Source organism: Rattus rattus, chromosome 1 (genome assembly GCF_011064425.1).
Source record: "Rattus rattus isolate New Zealand chromosome 1, Rrattus_CSIRO_v1, whole genome shotgun sequence".
In the NCBI taxonomy this organism is placed as follows: domain Eukaryota; kingdom Metazoa; phylum Chordata; class Mammalia; order Rodentia; family Muridae; genus Rattus; species Rattus rattus.
The window spans coordinates 81,282-101,687 of NC_046154.1; the positions used below are offsets into that span (position 1 = coordinate 81,282).

Here is a 20,406-nt window from a genome sequence, read left to right on the forward strand (position 1 = left end):
TTTTTGCCTTCCTACACAAACTTTAAAAAAATACTACAATCGTTTTCTTGTCACTCATACCCCAATCCACTGTAGGCTGAGTGCCTTTCTTCAGATGTTGACTCAGGCATCCAGGCTCCTTCCATCTTGACACTACTTCCTTCAACATGCACCCTCCAAGCAGTGTAGAGATGTGCAGTCTCAACCATACAGAACAGGTTTCTGCTTCTCATTCAGAACTGTAAGACTAAAACTCAGAACAATCTTGACAGGTAGCCATAAAGATCACTTAGACGTTGGTATATTTTGTAGGTTTCTCAGAAATGGCCAGGAGAACTGCTAGCTCAAGGTTCGAGTGTGCAGAGGGCCATCCCCTGGGCCGGCCGGTCTGGCAGGGGCAGGGCCGGCCATCATTTGTGTTGTGACTCCTGCAGGCGAGTGGACCCAACCTGTCACTCCTGCCTTCTCTACTGTGGGGCATAAGCGGAGGGCCACGCTCCTGCAGGCAAAATGCCGTTCTCCCGCCGACACGCCAGCATCCTCTCATATCACTAGGCCGGACATGCTCGGAGACCACGTAGCGACCACTGAGGCAGGGACACATTCATCCATTCTCCCCCACATGACTTCTCTGCTGCCGGTGGAAAGGGGCGGGCCCTCGGGCAGTGCCGTTGCCCCTTTAAGAGCGCCCTCCAGCCGCGCATGCTCAGTTCAGGTACAGCCCGCGCACGCGCAGAGGCGGCGTCGGATGTTTACAGCGGCTGCGGTCCGTGCGAAGCGACAGAAGCGTCCGAAGAACCCGAGGCTAAACCCGAGGGCCGCTGAGCGCCGAGGTAGAGCCGTCTCTGCCCCTCGGCCCTTCCCTCCGTCTCCCTTCTCCAGCTCTGGCTACCTGTCCCCGGCGTCTATGTCTCTTACCATTTCCGAGAGTTTCGAGCCCCAGCGCCTGCCACCCCCGCCCCCCATCCCCCTGCCCAGCGCCCTCCAAGCTGCATCCTCAGCGCCCCCCCCCCTCCAGCGTGTCCCCCTCCCCTCCAGCGCCCCCTCCCTTCCAGCGTCCCCCTTCCCCTCCAGCGCCCCCTCCCCTTCAGCGACGCCCTCCCCTCCAGCGTCCCCCTCCCTTCAGCGTCCCCTTCTCAGCGCCCCCTCGCCTCCAGCGCCCCCACTCCTCCAATGACCCCCTCCCCTCCAGCGTGACCCCCTCCCCCGCCTGTTGCTAATTTTGGGATCTGTTTGCTCTGTATCTACAACCTATTTCTGATTAAGTTGGAAATGTTTGCAGTTAGCTCAAGGGCAAGTCGGGCATTGGCAGTGTTTGAAACAGATTATACCTCGGGCGGATATTTGGAAGAAGGCAGAGTATCCTACAGAGGAGAAAAGAAAGACCCCTTTGGGGAAAGGTCCAAAGTAGCTAAAGAAACCTTGCAGGGGCCTGGACCCTTTGTTTTTTATTAGGCCAGTGCCTCTGCCATCAATTCAGTCGTCTGAATATCTGCCCCTTGCTCTCTCGTGCCCTGCACTGTTCTCGGTTCTTGTGGCTAGCGTGGGCTCCATTATGTCTGGTAGGCTGTCTCTAGAACGAGGTATTTAAGAGGCTCACACTGATTATGTGTGAAGGGAATTGAAGTGGGCCCTCTTGAGGTGGTGGCATTTAGACTCTCCCTTGGCCCTGGCTTTTCTCCATCCTCCTCTGAGACCTTGGCTGGGGCACTTGTGAGAAGAAACTCATTTTTCTTTGTTTCAATTCTGGTAGTCCCAAAGCTTTTCTTTGCATAAAACAGTAGGATCTGTTCCTAGTCAGCATAAACTATATACTTTGATTCAGTTGCAGACCACAAGTGGTATGCACTTGATGCATTCCTTCTGAGAGTCCTGGTTTTCAAGTCAGGAAACCTTCGTTATTTCCATCATTCTGCTGGCAGGATGATGGTTTAGAATACATGTCCCTAGCAAGGTAACCCCTAAAAAAAATGACATCCAGATTTGACTGTGGGGCAGCTAGTGTAGTTTTTTTCAAACGCAGCGTAGGTGTGAAACGGGGCCCCTTTGTTGTTGCTGTCCATGTTGAGTCCTCTGCTTGGAGTTTTCCTGTGCCCTTCTCTTCTGTTGGCCTGTGCTAATCAGTTCTGAATGGAAACTGTAACAAGCATTACAGCAAGTAGTAAATAGTGTCGTGTAGTGAAGGAAGAACAGCCTCCTAAAAATAAGGTTTTGCCTTCAATTGGATTCTACTGCACCGCATTCTTGTGCAGTGATACTATTTGGTTTGGAGAGAGTATTTTCAAGCTTGTTTTTGTTTTTGGTTTTTTTGTTTTGTTCTTTTGGACATGGTGACTGATCACATCTCTCTCAGCAGAAAATAGTGATGCTTCTGTGCAAGGCAACATTAGATTGTCAGACAAAGCTAAAATTAAATATCACACTTGATCATTATTCACCTACTCTCCACCCAAAGCAATTGATAGGGCCACCTTGGTGGTCTTTGTGGTATAGAGAATGATCTACAATAACCACACTTTGTTTTAAATGAGTGAATTTATTAAGTATCTATAGTAAGCAAAAGTGAGAGAACTTGAGTAATGACAGAAGTAGTGCATAGAAAGCATCAGGTTGAGTACTTACCCATAGTAGGGATGACTGGGCAGCCCAATTGAAAGTCCAAACAAAAGATAACAGCAGAAGTCATCGGTGAAAATCCCATTTGGAATTCCTGAGAGAACCCAGGTGAAGCTTCCAAGTTTAATTATATATATATATATATATATATATATATATATATGTATATGTAAGCAGATAACATCATCATCAAGTTGGGCACTTACAGTCATCTAGTAGCAATCAGCTGGAGAAGTTGAGGCAGTCAGCTGGAGTTACCAATTGAACATTCTGTTCTCTCCATGAGATTTCCATGTCTGAACATTTGGCTTCTTGTTTCTACGAAGCATTTCCATACTATGCAACAAACAATAGTCTTGTAAATGGCTAATCTTTCAGCTATTCTCAAGGACAAAATGTTTTACTCTCAGGCTGTTTTCTCTTCCTTCTCCCCCGGTCATAGAATTAGGTATCCACCAAGCTCCAGGAAGGTACTTGGAGAACATTTGGAAACTACTAGAAACAAACACACTGGAGTGGTACAGGAGAGTCCTTGCTCTCATCATCCGGTTTCAACAAACTTAAAGAGCATATGACAATTTACCAATATAATGCACATTATACTTGATTATCAAAGTATTACTGAGAAATTAACAAAGAATACTGCTCATTTGTGAGTCTTTAACCCCTGTATCCATGCTGTGTACAAAACAAAAGCCTTTGGCTAAACTGTGCTGGCTTCACCATAGCACTGTGGGGTCTTTGTGGTGTTCTCGCTGTCTGTGACTGAGCAGTTTAGTAACTAAGACCAGCTTGCCCTACCTTCTGCTGTTGAATGTGTGCTGTCTCGTAGGTAGTAACTGTAAAAACAGGTTGCTGTGTTTTACTGAAATTCTGTTCTTTTAACATAGAATTAGCTTTCACTTGAGAAAAAAATTCAGTAACATAAATATCTAGTACAAATGAAATATATCCAATGTGTTACCTGCAGAAGACTGTTAATTTGTAGAACTGAGATAGGGTGAAGAGATAGCTTTTCTGATTCAATAGAACATGTGTTTTTTAAAGGTCCTTTCCTAAATTGGCCTGTAAGCATATAAATACATTACTCTATTTTCAACTGGTGTCCCGAATTTTAATATGACTATGTTAGATCCGTAGTGTAGCAATAGAACTAAGTGGCTTATCTAAGATTAAGCCCAAGTTTATTAGCACTAGGGACTTGGGGCAAGGGCACTGAATTCACTTTAAAAGTAGATTAAATTTTAATTGAACTGGGATTTGAAAATCTAATCTTTTTCTTGATTATGAAAATGGATTATTTCATCATAAAATGGAAAAGAATTTGTATCAAGAAAGTTTTTTTTAACCCATTGTAAGATGCCAGATTGCTGGTTGATTTTCATTCCTAGGGTTAATTCTCTAGCACTGCTATCACCAGGTGTGCACATGGGTGTGTCTGGGGGGTGGGTGTGTCTGGGGGTGGGTGTGTCTAGGGGGCCATCTTCATTGTTCTAGAGAGAAGACTGAGGGAGCAGGAATCGTAACTTAACTGTTGTTATTGTTTGAGACAGGTTCTTAAATAATCCATGCTGGCTTGGAGCTCACTGAAGATGACTTTGAACTCCTGAGCAGGAGCTGTTTTGATTCAGAAAGTCTAATCTTCCTGTGGTTTGGTAGTCTTTTCTTCAGCAGTTTATATCAGCATCACCATCTTTTACGAAATAAAACCATTAGTTTGGAAAAGTCACCTGAGGTCAGTATAAAACTGGGAAGGATATTTTTCATTTTCCAGGAAGAAAAAGGCCTTTCCAGGGTAAAAAGTATTCCCTGTTCACCGGATCAGGACCTAAAGGGGATGCTTTCTTCACCAAGACAGGCTAGGAGAAGAGAAGTGTACTTCTTAGATAGCAAGGGGAAGGAAGCTGTTTAGGAAGTAGGCCACAGAGTGCCATTGGTGACCCTTCCTACTGCTAAACTTTAGCCTTGAAACGGATTTTATATTTGTTACACTAAGGTATCTATCACAACATGTTCTGTTTGGGAAGAAAGTTTTGTGAATATTTTTACCTAAAATTTAAGCATCAGAGTAACCTAATCATAGGTTGGGTGGATCACTTGTTGTGGGTAGTTTGTGTATTTGTTGAGATGTAGTACTCTGGTTGACATGGAAATACCATTTAAATTTGAATTTGTGTATGGCACAGCAGGTAAAGGTACCCAGCCTAAAAATCTTAGTTTCATGTCTAGAGACCAAATATGCAAATTGTTGCTCCTATAGACCAGCAAATATACTTTCTAAATAGAATAATAAATGTAAAATTTTTTAAAAGATGAATATCAGTTAAACATCAAATGGCTTATTATTTGCTAGCTTAAATTTCTAGCCGAGCTAGTACGTTTTTTTCCTAATTAAATTATGGTATGAGGGCTCACACGTGCCATTGTGTGCATGAGGAGATCAGAGAATGACCCTGTGGCACTAGTTTCTTTCTTCACATTTTGTAGGTTCTGGGGAGTAAACTTGGGTCATGGGCTTTTGTATGGCAAGTGCTTTACTCTTTGAACTATCCCCTTTGACCCTATCATTTCCACTCCCAGTGCCAGCATCTTTGGAGGGTGAAGTAGTTATTGACAAAATATACTCCTATCTTTATTACATTCAGAACTCAGAATTTGGAAATAGCATGTATTTAGAGCCTTCTTTGTTTTGCTCTTGCCCTTAATGTAAATAGTTATTAAAATTTTAATTGTAGTCCTGCTTGGTTGTAATCTGGAACATGGGCGGTGCTGTGAGTGCTGGTGAGGACAACGATGAGCTCATTGATAATTTGAAGGAAGCCCAGTACATCCGGACGGACTTAGTAGAGCAGGCTTTCCGAGCTATTGATCGAGCAGATTATTATCTTGAAGAATTTAAAGAAAATGCGTACAAAGACTTGGCGTGGAAACATGGAAACATTCATCTCTCAGCCCCGTGCATCTACTCGGAGGTGATGGAGGCTCTGGATCTGCAGCCTGGGCTCTCATTTCTGAATTTGGGCAGTGGTACTGGCTACCTCAGCTCCATGGTGGGCCTCATTCTAGGTGAGTGTGGACACAGGGTGAGTCCCCTCTGCCTTAGTATAATTTGGTATCATCTTAGATAGAAGATTTTGTAGGCTGGTTGCATACCATGGTGGAGATCATGGGCCTCCTATTAGGCTGGAAGTAGGTGGTGGATGATGATACCCACGGTGGGCTCTGAGTTTGGGGGACGGGGGTCTCCTCCTGCCTGTACTGCTGCATTCTGCTATGAATGATGGAAAACAGCAAAGGTCTATAAATCGTGACCTTATATGATTTATTGATTTAATCTAATCACTCTTTTGCTCTTCTTCTCCACTGAGGGGCATTAAAATTCTTTGGTAGGTGAAGTTCTATATAACAGTTTCTCTTTTGTTTGCTACTAAAAGATTAGTAAGTTTATGTATTTGTAAGGAATTTTCAGAGAGAATGGATTTACTAGGTCATGATATTTGGAACCATTTAGGCTATTTTTTTTTACAAGCTATAAGAATGGATATGAATGTGACCATTTCTGATATTATTATCAGGATTATCAGCTGAAGAGCTATTGAATTCCTGCTTTGTGTAAAACATTTTAGTGGGGCAAAGATTTCAGATGTTGCTTGCATTTCCTCATAATTGATATGATTTTTAATCTTAATTTGTTTTTGATTGGCTAAGGCAGTGGTTTTGACTGGGGGGAAAACGTAATAAAACTGCCTATATTATAAATGCTATTGGAAAGAGCCTAAGGGTGCAGCCTTGTGGTGGTGGTCGTGGTGGCATTTGTCTTTAATCCCAGCACTCTGGAGGCAGAAGCAGGCAGAACTCTGTGAGTTTGAGGCCAGCCTGTTCTACAGAGCTAGTTCTAGGACAGCCAGGGCTACACAGAGAAACCCTGCCTTGAAAAACCAAGGTGGGGGGTGAGGCGCATATGCAAGAGCATGCGCCTAGGGAGCCAAGGAGATGGCTCACTGTAAATACCATGTGTACATGAAGACCTGAATTCAAGTCATGTAAAGGTGACCACATGTGAAAAAAAAAAGAAAAGAAAGCCAGGTGTAGTTGTGTGTGTCTGTATTCTCAGAGCTGCAAAATAGATAGAATTCTAGGGGCTTGCTTGGCTAGCCATTTTATCTGATTTGTTGACCTCAGGGTTTATTTAGTGTGCCCCCTTTTCAAAAAGTAACCTGGAGAGTGGAAGATACCTGATGTTGACTTCTGCCATGAACATTCATGGATGTGTGCATCTGTGCATATGTGTGTGGCGTGCGTACACACACACACACACACACACACACACACACACACACACACACACACACACACTCGCTCACTCGCTCACTAATACCTAGGAAAAGAGTAAGCCTAGACACTGTGGCACTTGATGTTGCCAGCAGTAATAATGAAAGTACTGTAAAATATAGATAATCCTAATACAAATTTCATTTGTAAATATAGGTTTTGCTACTACTCTTGCCTTTTTTTTCAATTTGCAAATGATTCTTTTAATGTTTGAGAGGCCAAATCACCCAAACAAATACTGTGTTAGTGAACGGACCCTGTGTTACACATGGAAAGACTCCCTTGGGTGGTTTAGAGCCACGAATATGCTGAGACCTCAAACCCTTGTGAATTTCTGTAATTATACACGACAGAATTATCTGTGTTGTAATTAAAGTACAGAAAAAAAGAGCAAGGGTTCTTTTCCTCATTCTAAGAGCTTTGTTTTCTCAAACCTTTCAGGTCCTTTTGGTGTGAACCATGGGGTGGAGCTTCATTCAGATGTGACTGAGTATGCGAAGCAGAAACTGGACGTCTTCATCAGGACAAGCGACAGTTTTGACAAGTAGGATCAGACGTTACTCACTGTCTCTAAGGGTGTAAATTATAGATAGAAAAGGCCAGTTTATTAGTATGCATATGGCTGAAGACATAGCTAAAATATGGTTGGACGATCCTAGGTTATATGTGTACCCTTGTTACTGTTTTAATATTCTCTGGTACTAATTGCTTTATGGTTTTATTTATTTATTTTTATTTATTTATTTTATTTTTTTGAGACAAGGTCTCCTTGAATAGCCCTGGCTGTCCTGGAACTCACTGTGTAGACCTGATTGGCCTCAAGTTTATAGAGATCCGCCTGCCTTCTGAGTGCTGGGATTAAAGACGTGTGTCACCACACGGTGCCAGCTTTGTGTTTTATAATGTATGATACGAAACATCAGATTTTCATTACTGTAGTAAGAGAAAAAAAAACAAAAAATTTATTTTGCTTAGTTTACATGTTTCATTATAGAAAATTTATATCACCTAATTGTTTTCTTTTTTTGGTTCTTTTTTTCGGAGCTGGGGACTGAACCCAGGGCCTTGCGCTTCCTAGGCAAGCGCTCTACCACTGAGCTAAATCCCCAACCCCGTTTGTTTTCTTAAAGAATGGAAATTTCAGAGAATAAAAAGTGTTTTTCGCCAGTAATGGTAGACAGAGGCAGGCAGATATTTGTGAGTTTGAGCAGCTTGGTCTGCATAACAAGTTCAAGGCTAGCTAATCAGGAAAAGCCTGTCTAAAAAACAAAGAACTACTGTTGGGGCTGGTGAGATGGCTCAGGGGTAAAGGTATTGTTGCCCAGAGTGATGACCCGAGTTTGACTCTTGGGACCCACCTGGTGAAAGGAAAACTGACGCCCACAAGTTGTCCTCTGAAGTCTTCATGCAGGCTGGGGCACACCTATATGTATACACAGGTGGAGTAACACAGTGAATAAATAAGTCAGAATCTAATAAAATCTCCAGTTGCTTGTCAGGCAACTGAGTGTGGTGCTGAGCATTGTAAAACCAGTGAAAAATGGTGGCTGGTGTTGCTTTGTATTTGGATCATGTTGGAACATTCACTTTCATTCTGTTTTGTTTGTAATGTATAGGTTCTATTTATGTAGTATGATTTTATTTGGAAATGTAGCTTCTAACTCCTGGATCTGCAAAGTGTTACATTGTTCTGCAGTTTATAATTAAAACCTGTGGTTGTCTTCAGGGTGAAAGCCAAGAAACTCACTTGAGATACAGAAGCTTTAAAATGAAAGCTTTATTTTTTGAGCACCCAGGCAGATGGCTAGTTCAGGATGTGAACCGTGTCCCAGAAGGGAGATTATACAACATTTTTAAAGGATGAGAACACAAAGTGAGGGGGGACCTGGGGGAAGCTGCAGTGTTATCTAATTGGACGTTACATTGTGGGTTAAACAAGGGAGTAACCCACTGGAGACTGGGCCTCCTTATCCTGGGCATCTGGCTTCAAGGTCTTTAATTTGTTCTGCTAGACTTTAGGTCTGGAGCTCAGAGTGATAAGGAGACAAAAGAGCGGGTCAGCTGATTTTAAGACTTAAGCACCTTGGTTTCTGTATTCTTTGCCTGTTAATGGACAATTAAGAAAACATTTGGAGAAGTGAGATAGGTGTTGTTCCTAGGCCTGAGGACATGAACTTGTTTGACCTTGCCAGAAGTGTTCTTGCAATGGCTGGACTCACACAGTTGTCTCCTTACAAGTTGTCCCTGAGACACTAGACAGCTGTTTACAACAGAAGTTGTTCAGCTGTAGGGAAGTCTTCAGATCCCCTAGGGCCTGGGACCTTGAATTTAGTTTAGAGTTTGAGGGGCTGGAGAGATGGCTCAGTGGTTAAGAGCACCAACTGCGGGGTTGGGAATTTAGCTCAGTGGTAGAGCGCTTGCCTAGGAAGCGCAAGGCCCTGAGTTCGGTCCCCAACCCGAAAAAGAAAAAAAAAAAAAAAAAAAGAACCAAGAGCACCAACTGCTCTTCCAAAGGTCCTGAGTTCAAATCCCAGCAACCACATGGTGGCTCACAACCATCTGTAATGAGATCTGATGCCCTCTTCTGGTGTGTCTGAAGACAGCTACAGTGTACTTGTATATATAAAATAAGTCTTAAAAAAAAATAATAAAGGTAGAGTCTGAGAGCAAAATAGTAGTACTTAGAATAAGTTTCTTTTGCTTGTTCCCAACATGGTAGGTATAACTTTGTTTTTATGTACTTGTTACAACCATACACGTAGTTACAGAAAACTTTTTTTCTTGCAGATTTGACTTCTGTGAACCTTCCTTTGTAACTGGCAATTGCCTGGAGATTGCTCCAGATTGTTGTCAGTATGACCGTGTCTATTGTGGGGCTGGTGTGCAGAAAGAACATGAAGAGTACATGAAAAATCTTCTCAAAGTCGGAGGGATCCTGGTCATGCCCTTGGAAGAGAAGGTCAGGTTCTCTACACAGCTGACACTGTGTACTCTCCTCGCAGTAGCTTCTGCCATTTTATTAACAGAGGAATACAAAGCTATATATAGGTCTTCCATACCCTGTGCACCATGTGTGAACCTTCTCCTACTTTCTGTCTCTCTTACATTTGTTTTTCTTTCTGTTTTCTTCTTTCTTCCTCCCTACTCTTCCTCCCCTTCTCTTTCTTCTTCCTTCTCTTCACCCCAGCTCCTTTTTTATTTTGTGCCAGTGACCAGACTGAGGCAAGCAGTGATGGGTGGCATAGACAATTGCTGGGGCAAGAATAACTAACTTTTGTTAAATTCTTTCTTTAACTTGTTGTTATTCTGTAGCCAAAAGCTGCTGGCTTCTGGCAATAAACTCCAGCACATAGCAGCAAGGAATTAAGAAAAGAAGTTAGTTACCCAGGTTCTTTGACTAGAGGCTCCTTGCTCATCGGGTTAGGGTTAGGATGAAGCAGTGAAAAGAAGCTCCAACAACCTTTATTTCTGTTCTTAGTATTTATATCTTTTCTAAATATTCGCCTCATACAGCTGTCAGGTAGAGCTGTTACAACAGGTTAATTACATAATCTTCAAAATACTTTTTTTTACATGCTAATAAGTTGATAGTAACTTTCAGGCAATAATTCATGTCATAGATCGAGGTTTAAGGAGTTACAACAGAATTATTTACATGTCCTTCCAGTAAGACTAGTATCTGACTGGACATTCATTATCTGTTACAAGCCCCCCATAAGTTCATTACAGGTTTAAAGCAATAATTTTTATGTCACAAGTTAGTGTGGTTTTGTCAAGAGACAAATCATCTTCTTTGTGTCTTATTTTTTTGAAGTTTTGTATAAACTAGTCAATATTTTATTTCTTATCCTTGCACCTACAATAAATCGTCCATTCTCAGTTTATGACCTTTAGTTACCAGATAGTGACTTTGTTCTTAACCTAGCAGAAATGTTTTTCTTGATCATTCATTTTTTCCAAGCCTGCTTTCTTTTTCTAGTTCAATTAGCCCATGACACATGAAGGTTTACAGAGCTCTGTTTGCAGCTTTTATTCTATAGAGGGTTTGAAATTACTTTGTAATTACTTTAGGAATTCTATAAAATCATTATCGGGAATTAGGAAATCATAAATTTGTCTACATCTTCATGTCGATCTTCCCAATAGCGTGGGCTCATGCCCAGGAATTGTTAGGCTATGTAATAGGAACAGGAAAGGCATGTCAACAGCAAAAAGCAATCCTGGGATGAAGTCTCTAAGGACCCTGCATTCTTAGAGCTCACCCATCGTAGTCTTATAAAATGGTGGGCCATTGTCAGAAAACTCATTTGCTTGCCTTAGCCTTTCCTAGATGGCTTCTGTAAATTTTGATCTTGTTAGTGTACTTGTTTAATACTTTGATAGAAAGTATTTTACACGTTCCTCCATTTTCAAAAATTTCCTTGTATAGAATAGCTTGTAATTTTAAGTCATTTAATTTTGAATCTATATCATTTTGATGTTTACAAGTCACATTTAGTTAATAAATTTCTTAGTTGTGTATGATTACGTATATGTAGTCACATGTGGGTGGGTGCCAGTTTGTATGTATGCATGTGCACATGTATGTGGAGGCCAGAGAATTGACATATGGTGTCTTCTTTGATTGTTTTCCACCTTATATATTGACCTAGGGTCTCTCACTTGAACCCAGACTTCACCAATTCAGGTAGTCTAGCTAGCCATCTTGCTCTGGGGATCCCGTCTCCACCTCCAGTGTTAGGGTTACCGGGGGACCACACCGCCTGCCTGGTGTTTGCGTGCTGGGGATTGGAACTCTGCCTCTCGTGTTTGCATGGCAAGCACTGTAACAACTTGCCATCATCCTCGTTCTTATTTTTAATCTCTTGCATTATTTTTTCTCATATTTTCTTTGCAACTGATTTGTTCAGGGAACTAGGTTTTTAATCTTAAAGTGTGTCCTGGGGTTGGGGATTTAGCTCAGTGATAGAGCACTTGCCTAGGAAGCCCAAGGCCCTGGGTTCGGCCCCCAGCTCCGAAAAAAAAAACCAAAAAAAAAAAAAAAAAAGTGTGTCCTAAACTCTGGAATTTCCAGCCCGTAGATCACTGTGGCAGTGGACCACATATTCTTCTGTCCTTGTATTTTCTACCTATTGGCAATTAGATCCAGAGTCTTGGTAGTGTTTACTTTTGGCATATTTTGATGGAGGAGAACACAAGAATGTAAGCCATGTATTGAAATAAACTTTTTGGGCTGGAGAAATGGCTCAGCGGTTAAGAGCACTGGCTGCTCTTCCAGAGGTCCTGAGTTCAATTCCCAGCAACCACATGGTGGCTCACAGCCATCTGTAATACTCTCTTCTGGTGTGTCTGCAGACAACAACAGTGTACTCATATACATGAAAAAAATAAATCTTTAAAAAAAAATAGACTTTTACCTTCAGTATACAAAGGATTGATTATAAGACCATTTTCTTCTACTCACAACAAATTGTGCAGACACCTCAGATCCTTTTATAAAATCACATAGAATGTTAGTGGCATATAACCTACACATGTCCTCCTTTTTACTTTATAATTCCTCTAAATTACTTGTAATAGCTGATAGATTGTCACTGCTATATAAATAGTTGTTTACTATGTTGCTTAGGGAATAATGGCAAACAAAATCTTTACATATTCAGTAATACATGAATGACTTTCTGAATATTTTTGGTATGCAGTTGTTTGGATATGGGAACCTTAGATCTAGAAGACAGGCACCATTCAAGTATATGGCATAAGCAGCTTTTCTGTTTACCTTGTAGGATGACTGGAATGACTCAACCTGATTCATTGTTTTATTAACCATAGAGTAATGCATTTAAATTCTTTCTTTTTTCTCTGTATTTAGGTACCGGTTAACTTTGATAAAGAGAAAACTACTATTAGTGATTTGGTTCCCCTATACTTCAGGGATAAATTCTGGTTATTATTAATAAGGCTTTGTTATTTTTTTATTATCACTGCAATTTTTTTTAATTTATTTATTCTTTTATGTTACAAGTACACTGTAGCTGTCTTCACACACACCAGAAGAGGGCATCAGATCTCATTACAGATGGCTGTGAGCCACCATGTGGTTGCTGGGAATTGAACTCAGGACCTCTGGAAGAGCAGTCAGTGCTCTTAACCACTGAGCCATCTCTCCAGCCCTTTACAAAATTTCGATTGAGATCATTTTAGCTCTAGATTAACTTCAAGAGGGTAGGCATCCTCATACTATTTCTGTTTGTTCATCTAGATTATGAAATGCAGGTTTATAGTTTTAAGGTCTCACATATAATTTATGTATTATAGTTAAATATTTGGTGATCATTATAGCTAGAAACTCCCCTTTTTAAAAAAGGTTTCTGAAGGGGCTGGAGAAATGATTCAGTGGTTAAGATCTTTCAAAGGACCTGGGTTCAATTCCCAGCACCCACACGGTGGTTCACAACCATCTGTAACCCCAGTTCTATGGGATCTGGAACTCTTCTGGCCTTGGCAGGTACTAGGTACATACCAGGTACATAGGCTAACAAAACACCCATACATGCAAAAAATAGTAAGATAGTTTTTCTTGACGTGTCTGGGTGATAAAGAGATGGCTCAGGAGTTTAATGCATGCTGTTATTACAGAGGATATGAGTTCAGAAAACTCAAAGTCTGTAAACTACAGATTTAGGGGATCTGATGGTCTCTACTGGACAAGTACTGGCACATAATGTAAAAAATAAATCTTTAAAATTTTCCGAAAAAATGTTTTTGCTGTTATCTTAATATAATTAATCTTTAGTAATTGTACTGGTTAATCCTTTTAGAGAATCTTAGTTTTGGATGAGTTTCTGGGTTAGATGTTTTTAGAAAAGATAATCATATAATCTTCTCAGTTTTATGACCTATTAAGGGCATTTGTAGACTGTCCTCGTCACATTGAGCACACAGAGGCTGTGTAGTTTAATTGGATTCGCTGGCACTAATCCGTCTGTCAGCTAGTGTACCCACTGCACCCTGAAGTGCTGTCAGAGTGGGGACAGCTGCCCTAGGTATCTAGGACGACACATTGATGTTGGTGAAAGTCACAGCAACAAAATTTTAGCGTCTGGCATTTGGGCCTCTCCTGTTCCCCAGCTATTGCAGGTGCAGATGGCTTAAAGCTCAGGTGTTTTTGTGCCTTTGATGCCATTGCAGCTGTATTCCTGATACTCATAGAATTCAGGGTAAATGGTTGAAGTATTGTAGTTTTACTGAGGACAGGACCTCCCCACCTACCTTCAGCCACTGCTTTGAAGAACCCTAAAAAGTTATTTGTATGAATCTTATCTTTGTTATCTTTATTTTTTTTCTTATAGTCCTTTAACTGACTTATCGTTTGTGTTTCGTATAAACAGAAGGGGTCAAGGAGCTTGAGTATGTTCATGCTAAGCATTTGCACAAGAATATTCATGGTAGCTGTTGTTAGTCCTGTCTCATTAGGTGTACATAGACAGGCTGTTCATATTTAGATTTGATATATAGAAATGATTACACTTAAATATAAATTGTCTGGTGACAAAATCCTTTGGATATTCTTGTTTTGTCTTTGAGATAGTTGACCAAGATAACACGTACAGGCCCTTCTGCTTGGGAAACAAAAAAGATTCTGGCTGTTTCCTTTGCCCCTCTGGTCCAGCCTTGCCGTTCGGAGTCAGGACAGTCCAGACTTGTCCAGCTACGTGAGTATGAGCATCCTACCTGTCTTTTATCTTTGATTAAAGTTAGATTAGAAACAAAATGAGCAAAAACCTTTTGATACTAAAGAGTGTTATCCTTCCCTCTTGCATCCTCAGATGTTTTAGGTATTTTTAAAGTATCTCTGTTTAGCTCATCTTAGATGATTTTAATCTTCTTTTAAATCTGTAAAATGTTGTTGCTGGCCACACTTTTGAGAGTAGCAGATTCACACACAAAAAAGGAGCTTATTTTGGGAATTATAGGCAGTTCGCCTGCTTGTCACCTGAATATACTCCTCTTCCTCCCAGTACCTGTCTCATGCTGCTTTAAGCAACTATGGGTGAGCAACCTGTTCTGCTCTGTGACTGAGAAATTTTGTGTAGCCTCATATGTTTTGAATCTCTGTGTTTACATCTCTCTAAGATGCAGGCTGTACATGAAGCTAATGTAGAATGACCTTCACCCCGATACTTAAAACAGCTTTCACAAAAGTAGGATTTCAAAGTCATGAAGATTTAGGACTTCCAAATGAATATTATAAATAAGATTTCAAGACGATGATTTAGAATTTCCAGATGAAAACTATTGATCATACTTTCTGATCATGTAAAACATTTGGAAAGTGTGTGTGTGTGTGTGTGTGTGTGTGTGTGTGTGTGTGTGTAAAGAGAAAGTATGAATGTAAATTATTATACATAGTTCTAACATACATTTTGGTTAATTTTTTTCAAAAACACTTCAGTTAGTGAAGAATCATTTACCACATTGTCCTACTTTATGTGCCAGGTAACATAGAAGCCTTGACATTTGTTAAGCACAACAACATACAAAGTGAAACATACAAAGAGCTTGGAGTGATGGATAATGTTATGTCATGCTTGGTTTCAGGGTGAAAGGCAATTTTCTTAAGAGAGGTATAGAGAGGATCTCTTACTACATATCACCGGTCAATAAAAAAGCCATGGACAATAAGCTGAGGCAGGAAGTAGGTCAGACATCCCGCAGGGAGAGAGGATTCTGAGAAATAGCGAGAAGCATGGAAGATTTGAGCAGAAATGCTGAGGATGTAAACTAGCAAGTGCCTGAACTCAGGATAGAAGAAAGGGGAAATTCGCCCCAGGATCTCTTGAGACAGATGTACACAGACAAGGAGAGGAAACCATGAAGCTGAACTCAAGTGAAAACAAGTCAAAACTTATAGCCTAATCAATAAATGATTAGTCTCAGTCATTGTTCTGGGAGCAGAGGCTGGAGGAAATCTTGATTAATTTTATAGATGTTACTCAGCAGCATGTAATCCAAACCATCCAATTTCATATTTAGTTATTATTATAGAGAACTTATAAAAATGGTGGAAAAAACCTAAAGTTACAGAGAGGAATAGAAAGGTAGAACCAGGGTAAAGTTTGGGACACACACTTCTGGTCATTGTGGGATATGTTGGAAAAGCTGACTGGAATGTAGGTTGGGTTTTAAATCACTTTGTGACTGTGGAGAGCTTCAGATTGAAGATGCTACACATTTTTATAGATATAATCCTGTTAATCATTTGTAGGGTGAATTTGTCAGACTGGTGTTCTGAAATTTTGTTATTAAACCATTATGGCCTGTACTAAGGGAATGGATCATCCTCTGGCACAGTGGCTGGGTTTGGAGGACAAGAATTCATGAAAACATTTGGAACACTTTGAAAATGTAGTGTAAAGTGAATGTTTCTGTGTGAGGACTTGTCAAGTCTGGCTAGGAACCTTAGGCGTGTGTGGCCTCCTAAAATGCTCACTGTGAATGTTGAGTAATAAACATTTGTGTGATTTGGTTAGAATTACTAAAGCGATCAGTCGGGTAGGGTGTTTGCAGTTTCTATCTTTTCTAGATCACTGAAGTTGATGAGACCAAGGGAATAAGAGAAACCATATAGCAAAGCCAGCATTCAGAGACCACGCAGCTTGGCATGCACTGCCTGGAGCACCCTCCTAAGTGGCATGCATGCAGGTTGGAGGCAGAAGTCAGGCAGGAAGTTGATGGGGTTTTCCCTATCATGCAAGAGAAAAAGATTGAGACAACACCAGCCTCTCAACAGGAAGGGTTCCGGGACACATGACCTTTCTGAGGAAGAACAGGAGAGCCTAAGGTATTGTGCTGAGTCTGGGGTAGGTTTGACTTGATTGGGACTGAGTTTCAACCTGGGGAACTGGTCTATATTCTTTAAATTTACAGAATAGATGTTATACCAAGGATAAGCAGTCATACTGAGAGAGGAGTAGAGTGGACACTGAGCCTTTGGGAGTGTCACAAGGCCTAAGAGAAGTCAGGTCATAGAGAAGGACTGTGAACCTGGCCATAGCGAACTGAATCAGTTTTCCTGGTGGCCCTCAGAGAAAGCTGGACAGGTAGAGCGGATACTTGGGAGCCCAGTGGCCAGTGACGAGACAGTTTTAACATCCTGCAAATGTTCAGGAACTAATCTTTTAATTGAGTTGGTGAGAGCAGGATATACTCCAGGTCATTTGTTGTTGAGATACAAGGCCTCAACTGCTCAGTAGAATGACAGGATGCAGGCAAGGTACCACAGCTCCATCCTGCAGAGAGAGCACCCATGTTCTCATGGATAAAAGGCAAGAGAGAAGGGTTGGTGTCTCAAAAAAGGAGGAGGAGGCACTGTTCGTTTTTTAGAGCCTCATCTAACAACATTTCTTGCCTTTCTGCAGGGCAGATATTGGTGGGTTCTAGGCAGGGGTTATTATTTTGGTTACAAATGTTGCAGGTAACAGGAGAGTCCCTTCTATAGAGAAGCCTCTTGCTTAAAGAAGGTTATGTGTCCTGGAGGGAAAAGAGTGATTTAGATTTTCTGTTTAATGTATTTAAACTCATGTAAAACTATTAAAGTATATAAAGGGATGTTAGAAATGTAGATTGCTGTATTTTTGAGTGGATGTTATTATGTCACTGAGCAGAATAGAGTTATAAACTAGTCTGCAAGAACAAACCCTAAGGTTTCAAAAGTCCTTTCAGCAAGTTAGGTGTGGGTTGGCCCCACCCATGCCCACTGCTCTGCCCCTGTCCACAGCACCACCAGCCGTGCGCAGCCTGCAGGACCTGGCCCGGCTTGCTATCCGAGGCAGCATCAAGAGGGCTATGCGCCAGGAAGCCACCAGAGGAGGTGGTCTGAAGAGCACACCTATGTTTAAAAGAAGGCGAGTCCGTCGCCGCAGGATGGAGACCATTGTCTTTTTGGACAAAGAGGTTTTTGCCAGTCGAATTTCCAACCCCTCTGATGACACCAGCTGTGAGGATGCAGAGGAGGATCGGAGGGAAGTGGCCGAGAGGACCTTGCGGGAGGCCAAGCCTGAGCCACCAGTGAACTTCCTTCGTCAGAGGGTATTGCGCCTCCCGTTACCTGACCCCCTGAAGTACTACCTGCTGTATTACAGGGAAAAGTGAGCTGTGGGAGAGTAGGACCGGGATGCCCAGAGGAAGCTGCTGGCCAGGTACACGTCTCTTCCCTTTCTTGGTTCCTGTCTGTCCTCTAAAACTTTTCATGTATTGGTGTGATTTATTTAAGCACAATTTAACCAGAAACTGCATAGAATTATTTTCCTTGGGGGCAGGGTAGGGTGTGCATCTTTTGAGCTCTACTGTAACTGGAGCTCTTTTTGGGAACTGCATGATGTCTGCTCCTTATGCAGGCAAACGTTCACACTGGGACTTGAATTAAATTGGATTCGGATCCTGTGTGAAGCAAGGGCAAGCCTGTCAAGGTGTGGCGTACCACCACTCAGCTTGAATTTTATGTGCTGGTTCTGTTGCTGGCATTGAGTTCTTCTGAGTTTTGCCTTTTTCTAGGTTGGGAAATGTTGAAAATCCTCCCTTATTTTAATAAAACTAATCAAATATTATGTGAAATATCAACCATAATGAGATACAGAAGGAGGGATAATGTATAGAACTGCCAGATGTCTTCCTGGAATTTCCAAAGACTTCTAAGCAGTTGGTCCTCCCCCCAATTCCTTCTGATACTTTATAGGAACCACCATCAAGTAATCTCTTTTTCTGAGAGAAAAAGTTTTTCCTGAACCATAGCAGTGATTCATGAATCACAACTGCAAAGACCAGAGCAGTTCTAAGGTATCTATGTGAGAATTTTCAGAGCAGGTAGAGAGACTGCAGTGCTATAGAAAGCCCATGCTTCTTGACTTTAGTTTGCAGTCTTTCTTTGATCATATTAGAGTACCAGGTCATAGATTTTTATCTTTTATAATTCTGGAGAAAAAATTGTTAGTTTTGTAAATTTTCTTAAGAACAGATACATGTATTTTACTAGTTCCATTGCATTAGAGCAGTTTAACTTAGTGACGTGAAATCTATTATCTCCAGGCCATGGGTGTTGAGAACTATCAAGTTTAAAAAAAAAAAAAAAAAAAAAAAAAGCAACCTTTCTGGCTTTCAGAGGGCAGGACTTGAAGTTACATTGCTGATTCCAAAAGCTGGCTCTTAAAAAAAAAATTTTTTTTTTCTAGCCCAAAGAAAAAAAATAGTGTAAATTGTTAATAATAAGCCCAAATTAGAGTATTAATTTAGGATTAAGTACTGAGATTTTATGATTTATTTTTAGCTTAGCCACATGTGACTTGCAGAGAGAAATTTGATAGTTATGTGATTTCTCCAGCTTAAATGGGTATTTTGGTTTATTTTTTTTCAAGTTAGTTGAATCATTTTTACCACACAGTATAGTCTGCATGTATAGCTGGGAAAACATATAATGCCCTACATTATAAATAAAATGTACACTTACATTACTTTAAATATAAGCTATTTAAAGAAAGTTCAAAGTTGTTTTTACTTGCCTTTTAACTCCAATTTGGGCTTCTTTTCTTTCAGAGAGAAATGCATGCTCTAACTTGACTTGCAAATGTTTGTAGTTTGCAGATCTTTCCTGATGTTAACTCTAATTGTTAGCTAGACTTTTATGTTACCTGGAAAATTTTGGACATAAAATTAAATAAATGATACCTGTGAAGTTTGTATATTAGGTGGATTGATTGAATTTTTTTCCCTGTGACTGAATATGGGCTACATTTTGAAAAGCCACATTTGCCTTTATGCTGGATTTTTAAAAAATTACAATACATAAGACACTTTCTCTTTATATGTTAAACTTTTCTTAGTATTTTGTATTTATATTTTATCACTTTGTGATTTTAAACCATAATTCAGTTAAATATAGTTGTAACAAGTGAGAAGTAGATTGGCCTTTATATTATACTACCAGGGAAAATTGAAATTTTCTCATAAACACTTTGCTGCCAGAATTCAGTATATACCGACGGTATATACAATAATATCCCACATTCTGTTTTCAGACTAATAAATCTTAATATAGTCAAGTGTTTGTCTTCAGGATCTGTACTGTAAACAAAATATTGACAATGGCTATGTTTTAAGGAGTGGGTATTTTTAAACATGTGACTTCTGTTGTAATGTAAGAATCAAAGGTGTACATAAAAATAGATTTGTCAACGTGGAACTTAAAGTTGAAAATCCAAGAAATTAGAAACACTGATTTTTTTTTTAAATGAGGGGAAACATGGGTAAACACAAATGAATCAATAAAAAAGTATTAAGACATTTTATTCTCAGTATTGCTTCTGTGTTGAGTATGGAATTCTTGGTTACATTCTTTTTAAGACTCCATAATGGGGTCAGAGAGATGGCCCATGCAGAAGGTTCAGTTCTTAGCACCCACATGGTAGCTCACAACCGACTGTA

The 20,406-nt window shown here is 40.6% G+C and overlaps 1 protein-coding gene and 1 long non-coding RNA gene across 4 annotated transcripts; one reads left to right on the forward strand and one right to left on the reverse strand.

Moving 5' to 3' along the window:
• The first annotated feature begins 701 nt into the window (after nt 1–701).
• On the forward strand, nt 702–20,276 carry Pcmtd2 (protein-L-isoaspartate (D-aspartate) O-methyltransferase domain containing 2). 3 transcript variants are annotated; one of them, XR_004386775.1, is made up of 8 exons: nt 702–812; nt 4,149–4,330; nt 5,331–5,661; nt 7,369–7,471; nt 9,715–9,886; nt 14,519–14,642; nt 16,514–16,771; nt 17,708–17,801. XR_004386775.1 is itself a non-coding variant. In XM_032891029.1 (7 exons), the coding sequence occupies exons 3-7, from the start codon at nt 5,355–5,357 to the stop codon at nt 17,826–17,828; spliced, it is 831 nt and encodes a 276-aa protein (XP_032746920.1). In that variant the 5' UTR covers nt 702–812; nt 4,149–4,330; nt 5,331–5,354; the 3' UTR covers nt 17,829–20,276. The 3 variants fall into 3 exon arrangements, 2 of the variants coding, with proteins under 2 accessions (XP_032746920.1, XP_032746910.1); XM_032891029.1 differs by lacking the exon at nt 16,514–16,771 and having other exon boundaries at nt 14,515–14,642; nt 17,708–20,276; XM_032891019.1 differs by lacking the exon at nt 16,514–16,771 and having other exon boundaries at nt 17,708–20,276.
• Nucleotides 7,388–8,418, reverse strand: LOC116890657. Its single transcript, XR_004386776.1, has 2 exons — nt 8,286–8,418; nt 7,388–7,497 (listed from the first exon to the last, which is right to left on the reverse strand). It is a non-coding gene; the product is annotated as an uncharacterized LOC116890657 (long non-coding RNA).
• Nucleotides 20,277–20,406: the final 130 nt, after the last annotated feature.